The 26370-nt window shown below is 36.5% G+C and overlaps 1 protein-coding gene across 2 annotated transcripts in view; it reads right to left on the bottom strand.

Annotated features, from left to right (window-relative positions):
• Positions 1–26370, bottom strand: part of RNGTT (RNA guanylyltransferase and 5'-phosphatase) — a 181007-nt gene that overhangs the window by 97893 nt on the left and 56744 nt on the right. For both annotated transcript variants that reach the window (XM_027743632.2, XM_027743630.2), the window contains one exon: positions 12706–12870. In XM_027743632.2, coding sequence (XP_027599433.1) covers positions 12706–12870 — 165 coding nt within the window. The remainder of the gene's footprint in view (positions 1–12705; positions 12871–26370) is intronic.

Here is a 26370-nt window from a genome sequence, read left to right on the forward strand (position 1 = left end):
TTAAAAGATTTTGCATTTTTGCTCGCTGGGAAACCAGCAACAAGAGGCAAGAAAGGAAATGCATCATGATAACAGAGTGCAGTCAGAAAACCACAGCTTATACTAAATGTCGTTAAGCTAACATGCTAAAAAAATAATCATGAAGTTATAAAATATTTCCTGACCCACGCTAAGGGTCTAAAATATGCATAAGGAAAAGCAGGATCAAAAACTGTAGAAAATAAATTAAAAACTGAGCTCCCTAATAAGTAATCACTAAAAGAAGTGTCCTATGCTAATTAGGAATTAACACATGCTGAAGAACAACTGCTATGTTTTCAGTAAACCAGTGAAGTTATCTACTTTGCCCTAACTGCATAAGGAACACAAAGTATAAAATTCTCACTTGCTTATTACTTAAAAAGAAATTTCATTCTCTTAGGTTGGAAAATCAGGGCTGGAAAATTGGATGAAAATCCTTTAGAAAAATTTATGCTCAAAGCTCAAATCCTAGCTTTCAAACAGCCATCCACTCAAGATGCTAATTCAAGATAAAAACAGAGAAAAGCTGCAAACTGTATTAATAAGTACATTTTGAAAGCCCTTGATGTCAACCAATAACAAAGTACTAAATAAGAAGAGAAAAAAGTAAACCTGAAAGGTTCACCTGTTTAACGAAATCCCAACTATTTTAAACTGTGTAATCGTGGCAACACCTGAATCACACTGTGATGAAAAATATACCAAATGACTGTGTAAGGACATGGGAATTTTTTTCAGATGATAAAATCTAAAAATACCTACTTTTTATAAAATACTATTTTATGGAAAGCCTTTCGGTTTGTTAATTTACTAGAAGTTCTGAAATCAATCATACTGAAAGACTAAAAATAACCTCTTTGCCAAGTTAACTATACAGAACATATTGGTTCAAAATACATTAAAAACACCTAATTATTGCAATGGATTTGTTCCCTATAAGAATGAAAGCAGATAATGGCAGCAATGTGAGACTGATGTTCACTAATATGATCAAGAGACTAATTATTATCCATGAATCATTTGTAGCATTCAAAACTTGATTAATGTCAGGTCAAGTTTAACATGAGATAGGTTTTATTAGTAATGCTTGGCTATCCCACAGCTTGTCAATGTACGTGAGTGCCATCTGTTAGGTGTAGGAATAGCCAACAGCCACAACAAAAACACAGTGGCTACAACTGGTCACTGAAATACAATTTAAGAATTCCATAAGGGAACTACACTAATAATTTTAAACACACTAAAGCAGAATCCAGCACAAAAGACCTGCTAAGGATGAGAAATTTGTAGCACAAAAAAGCGAACATTCAAGGTGTGTTTCTCTTATTTTAAAGCTTGACCAAAGGCATGTTAAGTAATACTGAATTTAGCTTCACAGACTGACCAGTTTCTAGTGACAAAATTTTTCTTGCAAGAGGAATGTGCATAGCTTCCTCTCTACACTCCTTCATCAATCTTTAGCAAGCATTCCTGTACTGAGTACACTGCTTTTCTCTTTTGAGCATCAGTCATGGTATTGAAATACATATGGTCCTAACGGCTCGTGCAGCAAAACACTGTTGGAAGACACTGAACCTGAAATTCATATTCCACAAAAAAATATTTACTGACAGTTTTTTAATTTGTTCTAACTACAGATAATGGCAAGAAGAAATTCTTTCACAGTAGGTTCACTTGTTAGTATTTCCCAGCACTTTGCGGGTGGTCAGCTTTGCCAAGGGTCACCTCTCCCAGGTACAGCCCTTTGCAGCAGGCCAAGAATTCACCTGGGCACTTCCACTGAACCTCCATGAGCTCTGCACTAGTAACAGTGTGAGCAGCAAGGCTGAAATAACATGAAGTGGCAACAGACAGGTGCATGCACAGAGAGGAAGGAAGGTGACCTAATTCTACCTGGGTTTGATCCGGCAACTATGTACTGTCCTCTGGTCTACAACTAGCTAGAAACTCAGCAGGAGCATTGAAACAAACATTTATTTACCTCATAGCTACAAAAGCCCTCTCAGATGTATTATAAACATGTTCTCCTTTGATGGTCCTCCTGCATTCTAAGTGGATGAAGTTGAAAGGCTGTAGATTCAGCCACCACTAGCATTTGTGGTCCGCACCTCATCTCCAAGTGTTCTGTTTCCTGGCTAAGAGCATGACCTGCAGGGCTCCCAGACTCCTTGATGTCTTGATGTAAAAGTCAAATATTTTAAAGACTTGATGCTAGGAGGCCACAGACCAAAAATAACATCATAATTCAAAGAACCAGAACTACTGTAAAGTGTCTTCTTCAACCATTGGCCCATTTAATTTCACAGTTGACGACTGACAAGGAACCAAACTACTAGTGATTGGTCATTAGCATTCTAACTAATGACACAACTCTTCATTATCTTTTAGAAGAGCAATTCTGCAGAAAAGTCTTTACTGGAGTTTATATAGTTTTTCCAGAACCAGATGGCAACAGAAATTCCAGTTTATACGCATGTGATAAGGAATGAGCAACACCTTCAAGCACAAAAGCCAAAGAGATTCATCCCTTCTGTCTGCAACTTGCTTTGTGTCATGATTGATGCACCTCTGAAAAAAAACAAGTTACTCCACATGCCAGACTTTCAGAGCTTTCCTAGTCTCTACTAGAACTGCTGCAGTTTCACAAGGGAGTGTTATAGTCTGCTTTCTTCATAGAGAACTTAAGAGAAGTCATATATATCATCTTCTGAAAGCTGCTGCTTAAATCTTTTCTACTACCTCTCTAAAAGATTCAAAGAAAAGCCACTTCCAGATATATGTCTAGATGAAAGTCACTGGAGTCTGTGTTAGGATGCAACCTCCAATGTTAAGGTCTAAGAACCACACTAGCTTGCCTTTATTACCCATCCACAGGGGAAAAATGTCATTGCGAACAACAGTAAAATATATTGTGAGGGTGGCAGAGAATCAAGTTAGCTGGTTTTAATTTTTTTGATATCTTTTTGGTTTTGCAGCTAATTCGTTAACTGCGTTCCTTAAATATGCTAATAACACTAGCTGTATGCCATGTCTTTTAATTATATGGACAGAAACATTTTAGAAAAATGTAGAGCACACTGAGTAAGAGCCCCACTTAGTTATCATCCGTGTGCTGGTTCTGAGTGAGTAACTCCAAAGGTCAGGTACCTAATATATTCAAAACAATACCCAAGAATAACACAAGCACTATGTGTGTTAATGCTTAATTTGACAGCACATCTGCATTCCTGAATTCAAAATAAGCATGAGGCATTTCTCACTGTCAATCTCTTCTCAAAAACACAATTGAGAAACTGACATCAATTAACTATGATGTTTTCAAATGCTTCTTTCAAATAAGAGAAATAGGCTGCTTCAAGAAACTTTAATTGACTTTTGTAATAGCTTCAAAATAAGAGAGACATGGACTCCTCAAAGCTGTGTGGTAATGCCTGTGCAAAACAGCAATATTTCATATTTATTTTACCTGATGAAGAAATAGAGCAACGTATTTCATAGCTTGGCCATTTTCTGAGCTCTTGACAGTTCTCTGTTTCAACCTGCAAGTTACTTTAATTTTTTTTTCTTTTAGGGATTGGGATTTTGCCCACATCACTTTCCCATGCTCTCCTAACTAGTAGAACACACTGGTCTGAGATTACAGTCCTGCTGGAGCTGAAGGAGATTTAATAGGTTCCACTAGCAAATTCTTTGACCTAGTTACAAATTATCTGCAATCTATGACATTGCTGAATGGATGGAAGACTCTCAGTAGAAAGTCTGTTACATGGTGTCTTCAACTGAGCAAGGTTCTAACACTGCTGTTTACAAGCTCCCTAATATGCTGGGCTAGACCAAACACTGCATTCAGTAGTTCTGATGTCAAAGGAAAAAATGACACTGAGTTGAGTGCAATGGGGCCAAGTAAATTTTAACTTGTTCTTTAAATGATCTTGCAATGTTAAAAACTCGATAGGGTTTATCTGTTATCCTGCCCCTGTGTTAACTGTTACAACATAATCTGGTTGTCAAGAACATGGACAGGTTTGTTTTAATTAAATCAGATAATTAGGGAATTTTTTAAAGCATTTCTACTAAGACCTATTAACAAAGACAAAACTGTATATACAATAATTCAATTAGAATAAACAAATATTCAAGAATATAGTCTTCATACATTTACCATTACAATGCCTGATTCAAAGTGGTCTAATATATTGCACTAGGAACTGATTAAATGATTTTAACACAAAAAGTAAGGTTTAACATTACATTCTGGATGTTTGAAGACATCTGATTATTCTGCTATGCAATGGCACTTGAGGGCTTTATTTGCTATAAAGTTGAAATTAAAACTGCAAAGTCATAAGAGTTAAATGCTGAGATTTTATTATTTCTTGATTTTAAGGATGAATTCTGCATAGGAAGGTTTTTTTCAAAATTGGGCATATCACAAGAAAAGGAAGAGCTAGCAGCAATGTCCTATAATCTTGCATCATAATAAATTTCTTTAAATTTCATCCTCATCTTTACAATTTTCTTTGTGCTTTTATTCATTTTATCCAAATTAAGCACGTGTTTCTTGCACGTCATTCCAACAGGAGAAAGAAGGCTGATGGCTTCCCTGCGGAGCTGCACTGCCAGGAGGCAGTTTGGAAAGTGACAGGCTGTGAAGTGGCACAATGGACAATATTAAACAGTTGCCCCTCAATTAATGAGTGGAGTGACCCACTTAGTCACCACAGCTGAGTCCTGTAACTAATTCAGAAGATATCAAATATACCAATTCAATTGCCCATACTGGGATACCAACTGGCAATTAGGTCCAAACAGATTTGCATTTCCCTGGTTTGGTATTATATCAGAAAACTGAAAGTAGAAATCACTGTTAAAGACACTATTAAAGGTATATAGTATTTCCACTGCACAAAATACAGGAGAAGTAATTTTCAAAAATGTTAGAATGTTCAAAGCTAAAGTTAAAATGCTAAAAGCTAAACTGAACACATACTGTCCTCATGTTTAAACTTACAATGTGCACCAAGTGTAACACTTCATCCATATGCCTTTATTTTTCCACTAGTTTCTTTGTTTTCTTTCCCATACTATAGTTGGGCAAACCATAATTTAATTATATATTCCCCATCTGAATTATTCTACATTAATTTAATTTGTACCAGTAGCAATATCTAACACAGGTCACAAGTTATGAAAATAATCTTTCATGGAAATCTTTGAGACTGTTTGTTTTAACTTCAGTAGATCACTTTCTGAAAGATGTGAAATGTAACTAATTTGTGAAAAACTTCTTGAACCAAAAGCAAAAAACTTATTCATTTCCTAACCAAAATTATACTGTGCTGAAATATTATACTTGACCTTCAACACCACAAATAATAATAATCAAAAGCAAGTAGCCTAATCCTCTTTTGCTTACACTAGGAAATGAATACAGATTCCTGTGTCTGAATGGGTCTCCTTAAGTGACTCCACCAAAGCAAGGAAGCTGAAAACTTTGCCACAGCCGAGTCAGTATTTTCCCTAGCATGAGGGAAAATTTGTTGGTGTAAACCAAATCGAAGCAAGTAACTTCAGCTTCCTGCCCCACAGGAAGCAAAGGTACAGCCAGAGGCAGCTGGACACCCCACCAGCCCTGGCCTACAAAGTCTCTGCTACCCTCATCCTCCAATTGACAGCAATTATATTTATATTTACTAAACAGTATCCACATCATTGCAGTGCGGCAGCTGGTTGCATGAAACAGTTCCAGTTCACGCACTGAATTTCAAGTGGCAGTAACCTACATTCAGCTCAAGAACCACAGTTTGGTCATCTATTTCATATTACAATTTAAAAAGCTTCCACGTGGGCTGGTTGGCTGTACTTACCTTTACAATCCATCCGCTAAAACCATTTTGAACAATCAGGCTAAAATACTATATGTACGACACAGCTGCCAAGTGTAGATTTCAAATTCTAGTATAAGTATAAGGTAACATTTTTCCAGCTTCTTATTCGCTACTTATTTACTAGGTTCCTCAGGTCAACAATTATTTGCATTTACGAGAAGAAAAGCACTCCAAAAAGAAGATTTAAGTGAAGATAAGCATCAGCACAAAAGAATCTAATAAGGAAATAAGGCAATTTTGGAATAAGGCAATAGCGCTTTTACACTATTTAACTTACCATTCTTGGGGAGATGGAACTTAAATTTCTTCTTGAGGAAGAAATTTAAGAAATAAAGAAATAAAACAGAAACAAAATCGTAGAAGGGAGGTGGGTTAGAAGATAATTAAAAGGCAATGCCACGATAAATAGGTCAAAAACCTGGAACAGAACAGATGGAATGAGGACTATGGTGTAGGCCAGACACCAAAAAGTGACTGCCAACTCTAGGTCAGGAAATGCAGGATTGAAAGGTGAGCCAATTAAGCTACTCCTTAAGGCATAGAAAATCAAAACAAAAATAAAAACAAAAACAGAGGAAACAAGTCTTTTTGGCATTAAAACCCCTCCAGATGGTAACATTCCCTCTCCACTGAGATGAGGAATCCAAGATCTCCAATAAACAGATTATTTGACACTTTTGTTTCTGCCATTGAATTCTTCTGACTTCTCTCCCATGACAGCAAAGCTTCTCCACATTGTTGTCTGTGGGAAACTTGGAGATACAAGACAGGGTTTTGTGATCACTTCCAGTCAGTTTTGGGTTAGCAGTTCTCTCAGTAGACATAGATAAGCTCTGTCTGCATATTCTGCCTTTAACTGGGGTTCACTTTTTCAAGGCATGCAAATACCAACTTACAGCTGCCTTAGCTGCCTGCAAAATACTTACATCAGCAAGGCGTGTACTTAGACAATCTCCTGCACCATCAGAGGTTTACAGCCACTTAAATTTTCAAAGCAAACCACCTCAACAGGCGTTATTCCTTTGTTGGTATAACTAACTTCTAAACATTACACCTCTCTTAACTACAACAAAAGCAGTTTCAAAAAGTAAAACTAAAAATCCAAATGTCAGATAAACCAGGAGAACAAAATAAGTCATCTGTCAGTTCACAGATTTGACTGAAAACTTTTAAGAAGATCTTAGACCATTTAATCTTGTAGCAGAGATTACTCACCTTCTCTCTAATTCCTCTAGGACAAGCTGTCATTTTAAAAATAGATAATAGTCTAAGAACTGACAAGGCATTGACATACGGCGTGCTAACATTTGAAAAGCATTGTTCATTTGACCTGTATCATTGTTTAACCTTTAGCCTTATTGTTCCATTGAGAGTGATGGGCACAATTCTCCATGGGACTACAGACTGCACAAAAGGGAACTTTTTTCCTACTCCTGCTAGACAGTATTTTCATTAGACAATGGGCTTTAGTGATGACATCCAGACTGAAACCGTCCACACAAAAAAGCCTTGCAAAAGAACTGTGGGTTGGTTTAAGCAATGAAAGCCAAGAGTTAAATCATTTCCAAGAATTTAATTATTTCCATGCACCTGTACTTCCTGTTCAACATAATGAAGATAATGTCCTTGCTGAAAATCCTAAAATATTCATATAAATAAAAGACTAAGGTTCAAAGGCTAAGGGTATGAAGCATTTAAAGCACTAACCTCACTAGTCTTTAATACTTTAGCATCAAGGAAGCCTAAAATTCAGATTCTTCCACTGACTGCTGCTAGCCCTACACAATGGGTGGGAGACCTGGTAGATTTGACCAGGAGATGCCATCTCCTTGAATTCTGACGCGAACCAATGAATGAAAAGAAAGTAAGATATGCAACAAAAGTGACCAGTTATGCAAGTGTAATGACAAACACCAAAAATTCATCTTTGCCCAAAAATGTTTTTCTAAAAGAACTTGAAAGTTACATTAAGAGGCAAAATAGCTCATAGAATCACATGTTCCCAGCTAACAGTAAAAGAGTAATCTGTGTTTATTAGATTATAGAGGAAAAATAAATTTAGTGATACTGCTTTCTTCATCAACATTAAAGTTCAACAAGGCAACATTTTTAGAGATTCCGAGACTACATAACCTGTCCTGCTGTGACTGTCCCTTTCTTTTCTTCCTCTTAGCACCAAAAACCAGTCTTATAAAAAATAAAAAAGTCCATCAAAACATCTTAAAATAATGTTCAAGGCAATATTATAAAGATACAGTCTTTATTTCTAAAATCTAGTACCAACAAAAAATATCAAGGCATAACTCTAAATGCTGCCATACTTCATAATTGTACTTTAAAAGTGCATTTCATTTCACAGTAAATTGATTTTCAGATTAGAAAAAAATCAGTCAGTACACTAACTCTTGTATTAAAGTTCCGAATCCATAACTCTATGAGCAATTTCATTATTGGACATATTACATAACACATCACAAAGTTTACTGCTGTTTCAAGTAATTACTTTCACTTTTTCACTGAAAATAACTAAACCTTTGTGGACAACATTCACTTTTCCTGGTATAATTAAAAGTTTTAGCCACTTATTCTGTTATTAAATATTGTGCTGAGACTCCTTGCCTTTTGAGTAATCTTCCTACAGTCCACACAAGCTAACACACATGTACTGATACATTATTGTTAACAAAAAGAATGGAATGGAATGTCTTAACTCAGGTCATAGAAAGGAATGATGAAGGGTGGCTGTGACAGGTCTACAATATTTATTTTTGTGAGGTTCAAACTGTATCCTGGGAATATATTTCAAAAATTGAAGCTTCTGAAAACAAAAATGTGATGAAGTACACACTTCATTCATTCTTTTCTTAACCCCAAGCAAGACTCAGCTACACTTCAAAAAAACCAAAACTCCAAAACATACTCCAAATATCTTGATGAAACACATTCTAACCAGTTGTATGGGGTTTCCACTTTTTCAGTCTTGAATATGCTGGTGCAATCAGAGATCCATCTTATTGGTGGCCAAAGACTGCCATCTCCATCGATCTTTGAAAACAAGCCTTGGGGGTGACCTGACTGAAATTAATGACTCTTGATGAAACACACTGGGAAGAAGGTAGGGAAGAAACCCTCACAGCTTCTCTCAGACCACTCAAGGGTGTAAATCTTTAGGGATCTTGTCACAGTCTAACCCCAGCCAGCAGCTAAGCACCGCAAAGCTGCTTGTTCTAGTCAAGAATGGAAGGATCCTATTAGATCCTTTCCACTGTTCTTGGAAAAGAAAAACTAACAAAAATGGCAAATTAATCATAAGGAAAAGATCTACCTAAGCAGATCCCACTTGTCAGTCCTTTAGCATCCATTCAGTGGCTCCCAACTCTGGAGAGAGACTGATGGAGTCAATCTGAATATGAGCAGACTTAGAGGATAGAAGGAATTCCTTGTCTACCTGCAGACCTTGCTGTGCTGTACACGGAGTTGGTAAACCCTATCACGACATTCGTCACTGATGCAAAAGAAAGTCATCTTGCTCTTCCAGCTATACTAATGAGGTATTCATCACTATATTTGTTGCTGTAGTTGCACAGATGACTGAATAAAAACAGGATAAAGATCCTTTGGGCAAAGCAACACTCTTTTTAAATAGTTCTCTTTCAGAATAGGGTAATGCTTCAAAACAATAGTCTATTCTGACCATATATAATGAAAAATTCACAAAGTTATGATGAAATATGAAGATGCAATCCCTTTTTGATTATCCTAAGGAAGTGTTACAGGAACCACACTTATCAAGTTCACAGAAGTAGTGAAACTAAAAAGCAATTTTTGATGTAAATAATAGCAACAATAATTCTTAGTCTAAATATTATTCTTTTTATTATTCTTTTGAGAATATATTTTTATGAACACTACTCTTTTCAGCAGATACACATTTGAAATATCTTTTGAATCAATAATTGTTTGTCTTAAACATTTATTATTGTCCTAGATAAAACTTCACATCAATACGGGTACCACTACCTAAAACTCCCTACAGTTATCATAGGGCACACAAACAGTTCCTAAATATTGACATAAAACTCCTTATTGAAAAGAATGATCAGATTTTAAACCTCCTAAGAAGTTTTTTGTTATGATAGTAGTAGGAAAAACATGTTTCACTAGGTAAGAGGACAAAAACTCTATAATGTACATTGTACAAAAAGAAAAATGGGAAAGCCATGGCTATTTCAAACCCAAAATGTAGAAAGCTTCAGAGTCTGCCATGAGTGCCACTTAAAAAAGCTACCCCAGACCAACTAGGAAAAAAAATCCCATTAAAAAACAAACAAACAAAAAAACCCAAAAAATCCACCAAGGAAGCCACACCAAACCCAAATTCCCCAATTAATTAAAAGTGTACAGATACTCTTATCCCAAAGATGTTTTTAAGGTGATGATAACATATTAGGGTGAAAATTTGTTGACCGAACTGTATTTGCAGTATAACAATCTCAAATGCAGACTGCAATGTCCTTAGTATTTTAGCCAGTACTTCAGAGTTACTGTTATCTTCAAATACTGTTTTTAAAAAGCATGAGATAAGTAACAAAACCAAAAAAGATAGCTGTGTTTCACACTTTCAGATGGCTTGCTTTCTCAAACTGCCTAAGTCACCATTGTATCTGCTTGAAGGATATATTCATCACTCATAAAAAAAGGCAGCAAAACTCTCAGATGGAAAGGAATCCTCAGAGAAAGAAAATGTGCTATATAACTGTTGTGGAAACCAGGCATTGACTTTTACTAACTGTAACTTGTGGAAAAGTTAACTGACAAAAAGAAGCCTAGATCAAAAGAATCTTTCAAAACATATAATTTGATAAAACCCAGGATATTACTCCTACTTGCTTTATTTTCCTACCAATTTGGCCTAATACATGTACAGAGTAGATAAAGCATAAATGTTTGAAATTATTAAAATAAGAGAAAAATAACAATAGCTATTCACTCTGTGTTGCAAATAACTCTACCCCTTCTGCTCTCTGTATGTATCTCCAACTGCTGCATACAGAAATATTCTTTACAAAAAATCAAAAAAATTGGCCAGATAACTACTTCATTTTATAATTCACAAGTTAATCAAACCTGGTGACAAAGACAAAGACAAAATGAAAAAAAATTGTAGAAATATTGTGTTGAAAGCAATTATAAGTTTATTATGAAAAAACAATTCTAGCCATGTATAATTTTTTTTCCCATCACCAACATATTTGATGCTTTACTGCTGGGTAATAAGACAGTCAATGTGTCTTAAAGTGTTTATGCTCAGAGTTTGAGAAGGACAGAAAAAGACCAGTAAAAAACATAATTTCATTTCTGACTCTACAAAGTGTTAAAATCCCACACAGTGGAATGCACATGGACAATTCAGAAATCTCCTTTAGACAGAAAAAAAGAGAGCTATTGAGAATAATTTGAGAATAATTTTTATTTCCTAGGTTTTGGCAAGTGGAGCATCATTTCACTAGTCATGTGCTGGCAATTAGATTTAACTAGCATGATATTTGTTTACAGATGTGTTTTACTAGAAGTTTTTCTAAGAATGCTTCCAACCACATTCTTTTTGTGATTTTTACACGAGGTCACATAACCTGGAACTTCACAACTCTTCAAGAAACTATAAAATTACGTAAGAAACCCTTTGTAAGACATGTTCCTTTTGCTCTAGTTTCCTTTAATTTCCAGTTCAAACTTACATGTTCCAGACAAACAGCCTTCCTCCCTACCCCATGAAAAATTTACTTCACATTCACAACGTTGATCTAAAACAGACAACCCAAAATGCAACAATACAGAGAAGTGATCAAAACATTTATAGTGCTTTATCCACACAAACCTCTCGCAGAATTGTTCATGGCTTAAATTTTCCAAAAACTGCTAATCTCTGCCATTTTTTTTTCAAAGTTCAACTTACGTTTTATCTCTTTATTTACTTTTCAGCCACTCCTGGTTATCCAAAATACAATAACTGCTCCTCTTGGAGCAAGATTCATTACCTGCAACAGGATCGAGGAAATGACAAAAGGAAATGAAAACTGACAATTTGCTGTTCATTGCTCTGTGCTAATGAGACACGGGACTACTTATAACAGCAGTGCCGAGAAAAACAAGTTCTTCTAGAAGAAAGTATTATCCAGGAGCCATTTAATTCACAGAAGAGAATAAAAGTATTTTACATGTCTATACTGAAGAAAAGAGAGCACTACGAAAGACAGGAACTCATGTCTGTATTTGCAAGTCATATGCATTACTTCAGAAGACCTAGGGCAGTATTTTAATAAGTAAAATGTGGAGACATTAACTAGGATGGGCTCTTAATAATCACTGCTGAACATGAAGCAGGAGTTCAAGCGCAACTCATGATTCTTATCCTATGGCCAAATGGGGACTGGAAGTAAAAAGAACATTATATTCTTACCTAAGAAGGAGGATAGTATGAATAACATAGCTCTGAGATATTCCCTTGCGCACAGAGACATTTCAAACCTAAAACTCTTAACTTCTGTATCATCATTCAACATTATGAAACTAAAGAATCAGGTTCTGCCAAAGTACACATTTTAAATATGAGAAAATAGTAGTTCAGAAGAACCACTTTTCAAAGTATCCCAAGCTGCCACTTGCCCCCCCAGTCATTGTTGAACACTTGGTTAGCAGAGGAACTAGCTGGAAACAACAACAAAAAGTTGAGGGAAAACCTATGCCTATCACTGCTTTGCTGCCTCCAATATAAAACAACTGAAATCAAGCTTACCTTTCTTGAAGTGTAGATGTCAAAAAATGGTTTGTTTCGAACACTGAAGGGTTCCTGTGCTTTGTCGATAAGACCACTTTTCATCTTTTCATGTCGTGGAAATATAATCTCTTTCTCTATACATGAAAGTCGAACATTAAAATCGCAGTCTCCAACAGGCTGTCCCTGCCAAGTTACAAAAATCACTATTAAAATGAAACACCAAATTATTTGAACTAAGTTTTCCTCACACAACACTTAGAACCCTACATATATATAAAAATATTACCAAATCATTACATTTTTCCCAAACACTTCGTTTTCAAGCATTTGTCTCAGGCTGTAAGAGGTTTAATCAAAAAGTTCATAGAAAGATAGAAACCTGTAATATGCATTCAAGCATAGGTGAAGGAAATATTTAAATAGCTTTAAAATTAAGTAAAATAACTTAAATATTCCATACTTATAGCTTTTACATAGTAGCTACATACTTTCCACACAGTTTTCCTCTGAAGTCATTTAGCTCATTTTGTTCACAATACTATTAATGGCAACGCAAAAATTATATTTACACAGTTAAGTGAATTCCTTGCTTCAAATGTATTCTATTAATGCCTTGAAAGAAACATTAATTAAATAAATGTTCATTTTTCTGTCACTGAAAAGAGAAGAAAATATAGCTGCAGTTGGAAAATGTGTCAGTAAACAATGGCTACAAAAACCTGCATGATACGTGATGGCTCAGGCACAAAAAGGTAGTAAAAACCCTTTGCTAAGTCTCAGTAGCACACTCTGACCTTTCAAGATCTGAAATAAAACAGCAGCTTTACATTCCCTTTATACATTTGATGCATTGCACCAGATAAGTATGAGCGTTCAAAATGCGCATTTGTCAGATTAATAATGGCTTGTAATGGACTTATTTATATTTTGAACATTAAATAGTAAGGAAAACACACTGTGGATTATCACTAGCACAAAATAAGTAACTGTCAACTTATAAATTCTAAAGTTCATTTCAATCAGACATGCCACTTTCGCAGCAATAAGGCAAAAAAGTTGTAGATTTGCATTGTTACAAACATAATACAGCACCAAAAGTTATTTACCTGAGATCATCCTTCATTTAGCCCCCCCATTCACACAAGAAAATAGTTTTCAAAATATGTTCCTTTCACAGTCCACAGGAATAAGCTCACAGAACCTTGGTTTCCAAACCAGATTTTTCAAAAATTGAAAGCAACGAGCACAGGAAACTAAGGAGACATGAGACTCCAGTCATTAATGGCAGCCGTACAGCTGAGCAGGAGAATCGGCGCCCGGGTATTTTCTGTACTAAACACAGCCGGAAGAAGAAAAGCCCTGCTCTAATGTGCATCAGAACGGATCTGAACTGGTCAATTGGAAAGAATGCCAAGAAAATAAATGGAAAAATGACATTCTGATGAGGCATAAAAAGGTAAGAGATATAATAAGTAATATATGAACAGATATCTCAATTAGGAGAAAAACGGAGTGCCTATTTTAGACCAACATGAATTTTATCAGTTCTCTCCAAGCTCATGTTGGCTTTCACCACAAACTTCTGCATTTCAAGCTCCCAAAGGGGCATTAAGTTTGTCTTACATTTCTTTCCTAGCATTAGATCCTTACAAGACCTCTAACAAAAGTCCTCAGTTGTCCACGACAACAGCTTTAAGAACTACGCATTGCTCCCAAACTACATGTAATTTATGACCACTTTCTTTCAGGACTCTGCTTCAGTCTATATAGGAACAGGCAGCATAGCCAACATCACTCTGAGGGGGAAGCACATCCTGTACAAAGCCTGTGACAGACAACATGGGTGAAATGTCTCCTAATCTCTGTTCACTGATCCACACTTGAGAAGAAGAAAGCTTACTTATCTGGCTGTTAACTATTGCCTTCGGCATTGCCTTCCTTTCAAGCATGAAGGTGTTATTAGTAAAGAGCCATTCAAATGAATGGAAAATTAGACTATGGAAAAATCCCAAGCACAGGAGAGTGGCTTACTCTTTACTCATTTGCCACAGAATACAGCTGCATGATCTACAGATTTTTAAGTGCCACAGACAAAATGCCAGAGAATTAATCTATCTTTCCTTCTTTCTTTCCTTCCTTTCTTTCTCCTCCCATGTGCAGCATACTTGAGTACTCATCTATACAGTGATTGAGCTTATCTTGGTTTGCACATCTAATTAAAACATAAAAAACACATCTTGACCCCTGTAACAACTGACCAAAGAACTGATTGAAGAATTCTTTCCTGGGAAATGTGTATACATATTTTTTATTACTTCAAAGAATACCATAATTCTCTAGGTACATTTCAGCAAGATCTAGTGCACATGCTCTCTTTCCTACAGAAGCTCTTCCACTCAGCTGTATTTTATTAGTAGGTCTGAAAGAGCAAATTAACTAATTAGTATTTCATACATTTGAGCTTCCAATAAGCAGTAAAGTTATTCAGAAAGCTTTTTTACAATGACTCAGTCAGAAATGCTTTTGTACAGTGATTTAAATTTATTTCAATCCCTTCACAGTTAAATTAAAAGCTGAGATGACTTCATATGCACTATAAACCATCTGAATCACTTTCTTTTCCTTTAAATAATCCTTTTACTTTTTTCATCTGCTTGGAACTAATTATTTCCTGCAGTTCTGTCAATCATATATTTCTATTCCAAAGCCTGTTAAGCAGAAGAGTATATTACAACTAGGTTCCATCACATAAAGGTCAGAGCTAGGTTGACATTAGACTGTATGAGATGAGAAAACACAATGCTGCCGAGCAACTTCTTCATCAGCCTAGGAAACTAAGAAGTCAAGGAGTAGTTAATTCTCACAAAGGCACAGGACATTAACAATAAGTAAATTAGCATAGCATTGAATTTAAGTGAAGGACATACTGAACAAAAGCAATATTGGACAAGGGCAGCTTTTTCTTTGTTATTAAGACAGTTGCCATAATTATGAAAAATGTTGCTAATATACAATGCATTTATCCCAGACATATCCAAAAACTTGAAGTGATAAAATTCTAGCTTTTAGCAAATAAGTAGGAGGGTAACATAGGCTGCAATAAATAATTCAGACCTTGACAAAAACAGGAAGAGATTATTTAGTGTACAAAGCACATATTTAAAAGTAGTCAAAACCCAAAACATTGATGCATGTATAATCTAAACTCAGGCATTAAATAATAGCATGTTTTTAGGTAATACAGATGTTTTATTAATTTAAACATTCAGATGTTTGAGATTTTATTTCAATATGCACGTTTTCACTTGTTCAAGAAGGATGAAGGTCACCACTGCTCAAGCGCATAGTTACTGGAGTACGTTACATGATAATTCCTGTTCTAGACATTTTTAACCTAAAATAAGTTTTTTAGTAAAGGGTAAAACAAAATTAACAAATAGCATCTGTCTCCTATCTATGCTAGAAAGTTACACTTATCTCTCACTGCAAATTAAATGTATCCTAAAGCAAAATATCACTTAGACAAAACTTAAGAGAAGAGTCATCTGTTAAATCAACACCTCTTCCTCGAGCAGCTGAGTTCTTTTCACCTGTTCAACCTTCGTGCATTGCACTAAGGTCACAGCATGGAGTGGGCTTGCAATAGATGTGGCACTTTAAAATATGGTTTTGATTTTAAACACAATCCTTCACACAATTTCAAAACATAAAATGAGATTCCTACTGAACTTTGAAATCCATCCAGGACTCAACATTTCTAAATTTAAACTTACATTACTTGAAATTAACTTCTTAACAGAACTCATACATAATGTCACATAAGAATCTAGTGTACCACAAAAAGAAATACATGTTTAAAATCACTAAAAAAACAGAGTCTGCATCTCATTTAATATCCATTGTCTTGAGCGGATGGTAGAAGGCACAGATTAAAAAGAAACACAAACAAGCAAACAAACAAAAAAACCACAGAAAAACAAAAACCAAAAAAAAGGCCATCACCAAGAAAAACGCACCCACCCACCAAAACCACAGTTTCTATAACAGTGCTCCAAATGAGTGTTGAGAGACTGAATTTGGACAACTGTCAGACTGTGTTCCTGCCCTCCACCCAGTTCACAGAGACCTGGATGTTGAAGTCACAACCTCATGCTACATCTGGTGAGTAACTCAGATCCCAGGTCATTACACACAGGAAGATGGCAGGAATTGCTGAGACAGAGGTAAGACAATAACATGATTTCTGCTGCACACCCTACCTCTCTCTCTGCAAGGAGAAAGGAGGATCTACTACTGTTCTCCAGGTTTAAGTTTCCCTTCCTCTGTCTCTATGGTTGACCTTGTGGCTACAGCTCGGCAAATTCCATGAGCATTACATAGAAAGTCCTTTATCTAAATGGATGCAGAAAACATGTTATGTAGGCACTAAATTCCACAAAAGTACTCTCTCTTTGATTTTGGTATTTATTTGGCTTTCTCCCAATGCAGCTATATTAAAAAGAACAATAATGCCTGGGCCTCTATATACAGCTGATAACTGGTATGATCAGGGATAAACAGAGAATATTTTTTTTCCTCAATGAGATATGGTTGAAGCCTACCTACCAGCAAAGCATGCTCCATTTGCTTCTCCAGAGCAGTACCTGAGACATGAATAATTCAGAACACACACATATATACGCTCCATGCACGTCTTCACTTATTGAGCCATAGAGGAACATATGTCACAACTGTCTTAGCTTTAATGATTTTGGGAGAAGAATAAAGGATAAGCTCAGCCTGATATTCTACCCTGTGTTTAACATTATTATTGACAATTCAAGGCACCCACAGCTGACATCTGCATTTCCAATGAAAGCCCATTATTAGTTCTCCCATCTTCTGAAGACCATGCAGTCTAATAATTTGCATTTTATATTAATGATCTGGCACTTATTTCTTCTGACCATGGTTCCATTGATGCCGCTTTTTTTATATGCATAGCCTTATGTAAAAACAATCTGAAGGTGCTGTTTGAGTCTCCAAATAAGATTATTACTATATTCAATCACCTAAAAGGTTTTTTTCATTTCCTATGAAGTTTTCTTTTTAAAGCAGGATTAAAAGTAAAGTATTAGACAAATGAAAAACTTTATAGAATTATGATCCTCAAGTTTTTCATTTCTAAAAGGCAAAAGGCATGACAAGCAATATAATCTAAAAATACATGTTAAAATTTGGGTTTTTTTCTAATTTTTATCACTCAAATATTCAAAAGAGATATGACAATGGCAAGGCATTCAGCAGTCTCAAAATGGTTTCTAAAATTTATCTTGGCATCAATAAGGTACAGCATGTGAAATATTGTTTCAATTGTAACAATACAACCAACATGCAGCAAGAACATAATTACTATTTATATGCTGATAGTTTAAAAAATGGAATATCACTTTGATTTTCCACAGAACAAAAATGGTTTGGAGAATCAGATCTATTAAAAAGATTGCTTAAGATATATATTAAATTATTGGTATTTACTTGAAAAAATAATCACTGAATATAAATTCAAAAATGTACAAACCAACAAAGGAAAGAAGTTTGTAGCCAATGGCTAACACCGAGGTGCAACAGAACATACAAATATAGCCCCAAAGGGTTTTTTATTAGCAAACATAACTTGAATGAAACAGCAGGACTATCAAAACTGTGGGTAAAGAGATAAGATCAAAACAGAAAAGGTAGATTGTAATACAAACATTTCTCCCTTCCTTACTCTTCTTGGATTGCTCAAAATATAAAACAAATTCAAGAAAAAAACCATAAAACTCTGATTTCAAGTGGATGATAAGTTTGCATCACCAGTGTAAAGGTAACACATACAAAGCAGAATATTTACTATCAGTTGAAGTGACTAAATCATTATTCTCATGACTAACACTGGGCAGTAAAAAGGCAGACTTATGGAAACAGGTATCTAGCATGGATGAACCCTAAGCCCCATCTTTTGATTACAAAGCCCCAGTTAGGCATCGAAAGCTCAGTAGCTGCTATTTTGGGAGCACAGACATCTCAGTCCAATTCATTGTTTGATTGCATTTACAGTGACTTCATTTAGAAATCTTTCTGAGCCCTCAAAAACAGAACTCAATAAGGGGATTTTACTGGGATGTAAGCGCTTAGAGCCAAAAGGAATTTTGTTCTGTCTAGACCGGTTGCCTCCCCCTCAGGTAATCTGAGGAGTAGATGAACTTCCCGTTTCAATTACAGAAGCGAAAGTCATAGTTCTAATAACCTATAATGATAAAACAGATGTGTCATTATCATCATCGGATATTTACACACAAAAAGATTGTGTATGGGAATAAAAATTTTAATTATTCATTTTACACTGAATTTAGGCTACCTGCAATATCAAACACAGGATTTTACTGTTTCTGCTTTTTCCAATTATTCTTCCTAGTGCTTTTGTTGCATGTAGTATGGAGGCATTTTTAACCTTAATTGCAACAGATACTAGATGATCCAGTCACTATTTTCTCTTTCTGCTTCTACTCGCCTCACACTGCCTTCCTTTCTACCAGCCATTCACAATGACTCTTCATAGGAATAGCTATTATGGGTTTTCACGTGGTTGTCTTTATGATAAAGAATTATCACTCCAGTGAATTAAAGAACCGTGGGAAAATTCCCTCATCTTAAAGACATTATTCAAGGCATTTCATACTTGAAAAGATTCTGGCACTGATGTTCTCTAGAATACAAATCACTTCATGGTATTTAAAATAAGACAGTAAAAAGTACAGTAAGTATGAAGTCTCCTAAAAACTAGAAAAGAGAACAAAAAAAAAGTAGTAACAATCAGCACTTATTCACAAATACTATCTTAGAAAAGGAACTACCTACGTTTCCTAAGCCGTGATAGAACTAAAAATTAAGTATCAGCTTGTAATAGATGTTATACTCCTGAAGACTTAATATCCATCATTTCAATACATAATCTTCTTTTAAGGTATCTAGTTCATTGTGTGCATGCTTAGCTTATGAATAAGAAATGTCTCATTTCAAAAGAAAAGTAGTATTTTTCTTCATATTTCTTTTAAATAAGAGAAATATTCTAAAAAGGATGAAAATATAGCCTTCACATTCTCTCCTAGATCACAACAGTCAGTCAGGGTATTCAGACGTATTACAATCACAGAATGGTTTGGACTGATAGCAACCTTAAAGATCATGTACTTCCAATCCCCCTGTCATGGGCAGGGATACCATCCCCTAGATCAGGTTGCTCAAAGCCCCATCCAGCCTGGCCTTGAACACTTCCAGGGATGGGGTATCCACAGCTACTCTGGGCAACCTGTGCCTGTGTCTCACCACCCTTACAGAAAAGAATTTCTTCCTAGTATCTTATCTCAACCTACTCTCAGTTTAAAGCCATTCCCCTTGTTCTGTCACTACAGGCCCTTGTGAAAAGTCCCTCTCCAGCTCTCTTGTAGGCCCCCTTTAGGTACTGGAAGGTGCTATAAGATCTCCCCTGAGCCTTTTCTTCTCCAGACTGAATAATCCCAATTCTCTCCCAATTAGGTATGGAAAAGAAAATACTAGAGAGGCCCTGCTTTCTCCTTCATAAAACCTATCTTGAACTATATAGTTATTTTATATTTGGTACATCATTCCAATTAATTTTGACTATTTTTTTTCTCTAGTTTTTTTTCTCCTAGAAACAGGAAAAAGATGGGAAGGTAAGAGACAGAGAGAAAGCTGAAAAAAACAATGAAATATTATGGCTACATTTATTGCAGAAAAGGAGTAATTAAATCTAAGTTAGGAAAATAAGACATGACAACATTTGAACACACTCTCACTGCTTCCATATGATATATTCCCAATCATACTCTATTTTTTTCTGTTTTGAAAGATACTGGACAAGAAAAGCCCTGTGTTAGACTTCATTCCCAGTACATAGAAAACTGGACATGATAATGCAACTGCAAAACCTGCTCCACTGCAAAGTTTTTCACACTTTCCACTTCAGCTGTGATTACTGCCACATTTTTGAGAGATCTCTATATTTGCTTGAGACAGAAGCTGGCTTTAATTCCACTTGGCAGTTCCTATGGGAATGACTTATAAACTGCAAGATGAGGGAGACAGTTTTTCTATTTAATCATAAGCAGTTCCTAGCATAACAACAAGATAAAAAGATACTGCAAATAAAAGTGAGGGCTTTTAAGGCTAAAAACATGAAAGGCAAAAAATTGTTTAGCAAAGATATTGAGAAAAGTTCTTTAAGAAGATCATCTAAGAACAAAAAATTTGTTTGTGGACTTTATTCTCCAAATCGTGTTTAAGGTTTGAAATATCTCAGAGTTATTTTCATTTACAATGCAACTTAAACATTCAGGTCTGACTTTGGATTTTTTGGAGCATGTCTCATGGTTTCCTGAAAAAGTATCACATCAGAGTAAGCAAGTAAAACATACAGAACCTGAAAAATATAAAGGATTTAATACCGAGACAACTTCTAAAGTTACTCTTGGAGAACTGCTTGTCCTGTATCTCTCTCCCGGGAGCAACACTTTGTGTCCCTTCCTCTGACAATTATACTAGTGATAACCTGCCATTCAAAAAGGTTCTAATGAGAGTAACACATTTGGAGAATGAAACAGGACATGACAAAATTTAATACACTCCCTTTGCTTTTATATAATATTCTATTAAGCATTCTCTATTTTGGAAAATGTGGAGAACAAACCACCTAAACTGTGATCTACAGTGACCCCTGGGTTGGGAAAAGGAGGATCAGAGATGTAAGGGAAAGGAAGAAATAACGTTTTCTTCACACAGTCTGACCAGCAAGTAAAACAGTCAGGTTTCAAACTAATTACCACTAAACAATGCTCCCCAACAACAAGCAGCTTATTAGACAAAAAATACAAAATTAAGAACACAAAACCAGCAAAGACATCCTGTTCAGCATGTACTAATTATCACTCTTCAGCAATAATTTACTTTATGCAGGCATGTTAGCAAAGGAGACGTTTTAAAAAAAGAGATGTAAAAACGCATAGAAATCCTACTTTTCAGTTGCTGTGCACTTTACTCAAGCACAAGGAGGAACAGTGAAGAAAACACAAATTAACTGTCTGAAAGTTTACAGAAGAGGTATGAAGATTTGGAAATTGTGCTAGGGAGACATTCAAGTCAGGTTTTCAATGATGGACAAAAGATGATCAACTGAGACTTTGAAAAGACAACTAGCTAAGATGTATTTCTGCCAATCCAGCTCCACAGATCTAAAAGCTTCTGCAGCATTACTGCCTTACCATGTTGATTCTCCATCCTACAGGCCCACCATTTGTTGCTCTTCCTATACCGCAATGCTACCCTTTCAGAACTTCAGAATACTGAAACACATTACCTGGCCAAGCTGCTGTTGCTCTTAACAAACAGTACCATAAAACCAGAGGAGGAAGAGAAAGTAAACTTAATGCACCTCTCCCAGAGTGAACAGAAAGCAAAGCAAGACACAACAGAGTGGATGCTCATTTCACTTACCTGACACCCTGAGCCATGAAGGAATGAAGTGATATATACAGATGTCAAGAACATAACACACATTAAGAGCACCATTACAAACATTTGGGTGTTTGTTAGGTAAGTCTATGCAATAAATAATTGAGAGGGTGCAAGAGCAAACACGAGCATGGCATCCTCATTTTCAAGAGTAAAATTAAAATCAGTAAAAAAATTAAATTAGTAAAAAAAGCATTTTAAATCTATATTTTCAGGCGGTACCATTTGAAATAGAGCCTCAGAATTAAAATTAAGAGTGGAAGGGTGACTGGCAGCCAGGTGCATTTTTAAACAGAAAAGATACAATTAAACACTTGCACCTCTGAATTGTGCCCTCAAAACTTTCACAGGTTTCACCTTTTTAAGATAAGGTTAAGAGGCTAGCAACTAAGAGACAGCACGTACTGTGAGCCTTACATTGTTTTAAAATAAAGTTTGTAATGGAAAAGTCAGACAAGGTAATATTTTACAGGGATTTAAAACAAACATTTTTCATGCATTAATTCAATGAGCACATTGGCTGTAAGCGGGATTTATGACTAGCATACCTATTTACCATGACAAATTTTATCTAATAGCAACAGCATTGCTATGTATAATGACAACCTAAGAAATCTTGATCTTGACTTAATTTAATGCACAGAGTATTAGGAAATTGAATCAAAATTCTATCTCCTTTCTAAACATCTAAATAATTATTCTTTTTCAAGCATTCAGTCTATTCTTACCATTGCAATCTGGTCTCATGAAAACTTGGCTAGAGTTTAAAAATTTAAAGGCCAGGGTTAGAAAGGAAAAGGAAAGTAGTATTCACTTTCAGCATCCTTGCTAAGAATGCACTAATTAGATCCTACATCATGCCAGTGTTACTTTTTATTACTTAACTAAGGAAAAAAATAGTTGCTTAAGTTTAACGTCTATACATTTACATGTAGCTACTGAATATTATCTCAGAAAAAGCTTCTCAAAACAAGGTTTTTCAGGAAGAGTTGTCTCTAAGATGACTGGAGAATGAAGACACCTTCTCTTGTGGATTGTTTCAGACAAAAAGGGATTTGGATTTCCCTGTATTTGCTTCTAGGGCTATTAATTATTCTACTGTCAGCTTCCTCTGTTACACTAGAATTATCCACCAAATTTGAACTTCTTATTCACTATTCAGGTGAAAGAGCTAGTGCAATACAGCTACTATGAGTTCATAATAATGAACTCAACTACATACAGAAGCAAATCAAGAAGTTGAAAAGTAACACTGTCCTGGGATAAAAAGTACTTACCCCTGGAGTTAGAAAAAGTGGTTAACCCTGGGGGGGATGGTGTTCCTGGTGTGCCAGGGTCAATCAGAAGCTACATTTCACTACTGTAAAAATCAACATACAGGCACAGGCCGGAAGAGAAGAAAGTTGAGGGAGCTGTAGCCATGTTGTGAAGCCACAAGGAGGGAGGGCCAGCAGGTCCTCTTCTTCAGCCCCTGGCTGGGGGGCCTGGAGCAGCACAGTAGTTGAGTGGAGCCCCCCCGAGATTGGCGATCGAGGGGGACTCCGAAAGAATTGGAGAGATCCCTGGATCGCACCTTCTTTTACCCTCTTATGTGAGGGGGAAAAAGGACGGCTGTGTGCAGAGTTGAACAGAGGCAACGGTGGCTGAAAGCCAAAAAGATAGCCAGCAGCAGCGAGATGGCGTGGAGCCAGGCTCAAAGACGCAGAGAGATGTCCTGCAAGGAGAGAGAGAGCTGGCAACAGAACAGAGAAAACTCAGTGAAGACTGTTTTGGGGGTAAGACTGAATTAAATCTCCCCAAAACCCCGTTTAGAGACGCTCTTTTAGAAAGAGGGATGGACTTCCATTTGAAGGGGAGTTCCGAAATGCAGCAGCACCGGAGGAGTGGAAATCTCTAAGGAAGTCCCTCGAAGACTCGGGCTTGAGGGATTAGGATTTTCACAAAGTAAGAACAGAAAAATTCGGACTGCAATACTCAAATCTGCTGCCTTAAAAATGAAGGACGCTAACTAATACCACAGAAACTAATTTGAAGGAACTGTGACCTGAAAAGTGACAAAAAGACTTTTCTCTTTTCTTCCTGGACTCTTGTTGAACAAAAAGAGAAATTTAATCTAATGTAAATATATTATTATTTCATCGTAAAAACAGTAGTTGTTACCTATATATATATCTGTATGTAAATAAACCTTGTAAGTATTTTCCCCTTCCCCCAATGCTGAGTAGCTGTGTTTTGTCTGAAAACCCTCTCACACTGAAGCAAATTGCGGGAGGGGGGCTTGGACTTGGAAATTGGATTTTTGAGAGGTCTCAAACCAAGACAAACGTGCACCGCAGGGATTTAGCTCTGTACTCCATTAAGGCTAAACATCACAAGGAATGATGGGTGCCATTAGGCTTTTATGTTCAGAGGAATACAAAAAATCCAGATTTCAAGTGTATGGAGCTCACACATAGCCAGTGACGTGAATGTGGGAAAAAAACCACCTCAATTCGAATATTAAAAGCTAAATAAACACATGAATTTCTATTAAAGACTTTATCATTTTTCAGTGAGAAAAAGATTTTTTCTTAGGAAAAAAAATCCAATAGGTTGTAAGAAAAGACAAATTGTGTTATAATTGATTCCTACTCACAGAAACATTTCACGAGCCAAAAGTGATTTGAGATGATAATGACATCTTTCCCATATTGGTGCCATCCTCTCCATAGACAAGTAGAAGTGGCATACCAGTTTTCATCCTTCTTGGATCTTCTTTAACACTCCACAACAGACTTGTGCTGTCTGTTATATCATAGTATATCATGATATACTACTATTTTTTATTTCACCTTATTCCCTCTCTTCTTTTCTACAGAAGGAGCCTGCATGTCCTCTGCCCTAAGCCCCTAAAGGCACATTAATAGCAGAATACCTGATATTTCACAAAACAGCACTTTCTGAACTTCAGAGAGGTGAGCCACAAGTCTGTGAACTAGAAGACACTCTGGGTACATCCACACTAGTGAACCTACAGGGCAAATGCCTCATCACTGTCCCTGAAGCCATCAGTTATCTGACCACATTCATACTCTCTAAAAAGAGAACTATGAGACCTCAGAACATCTGACAAGAATGGTTCCTGAGCAATGTCAAACTTTAAACTACTCTTAAGAACCGCTCAGCAGTTCTTGAGTTCTTGAGAAGCAGCCAGCCAGGACCAAAAGTGTGCCAGGGACCATTTTAACTACTTTAAAACAGGACAAAGACTGAGTAGTAGGATCCCACCCCTCCCACAGTTTCATTTATCAGTATATGTAGCCTCTCAGAACAGACTTCAGTTACGTGTATAGACTGGGGAATGAGATGCTGGAAAGCAGTGGTGCAGAAAGGGGACCTGTGGGTCCTGGTCCAAAGTTGAATATGAGTCAGCAGTGCCCTGGCAGCCAGGAGGGCCAACCGTGTCCTGGGGGGGGGCATCAGGCAAAGCATCACCAGCCAGTCAAGGGAGGTGATTGTCCCACTCTGCTCTGCGCTGGGGGTGGTCTAACCTTGAATATTGTGTGCAGTTTTGGGCACCACAATATAAAAAAGCCATTAATCTCTTAGAGAGTGTCTAAAGGAGGGCCACGCGGATGGTGAAGGGTTTGGAGGAGCAGTTGAGGTCACTTGGTTTGTTCAGCCTGAAGAAGAGGAGACTGAGAGGCAACCTCATTGTGGTCTCCAACATCCTCATGGCAGGAAGCAGAGGGGGAGGCACCAATCACTTCACTCTCATGACCCATGATAGGACTTGAGGAAATGGCATGAAGTTGAGTCAGGGGAGGTTCAAATTGGCTATCAGGAAAATGTTTTTCACTCAGAGGGTGGTTGGGCACTGGAAGAGGCTCCCCAGTGGTCACGGCACCAAGCCTGAGAGAGTCCAGGAAGCATTTGGACAAAGCCGGCAAGTACACGGTGTGATTCTTGGGGTGTCCTGTGCTGGGCCAGGAGTTGGACTCTATGGTACTGATAGGCCCCTTCCAACTCTGTATATTCTATGATAACTTTATATCATCTGAGTTGTTCTTTATAGAAAGAACCAAACAAAGCAGAAAAGAAAAATCAGAGACTGTTCTGTGGCCCCTCAAAGAGTTGAGGCCAGAAGGTAGG

The sequence above is a fragment of the Pipra filicauda genome, unplaced genomic scaffold (assembly GCF_003945595.2).
Source record: "Pipra filicauda isolate LSUMZ 115617 unplaced genomic scaffold, ASM394559v2 scaffold60_size3304689_pilon, whole genome shotgun sequence".
Classification (NCBI taxonomy): Eukaryota; Metazoa; Chordata; class Aves; order Passeriformes; family Pipridae; genus Pipra; species Pipra filicauda.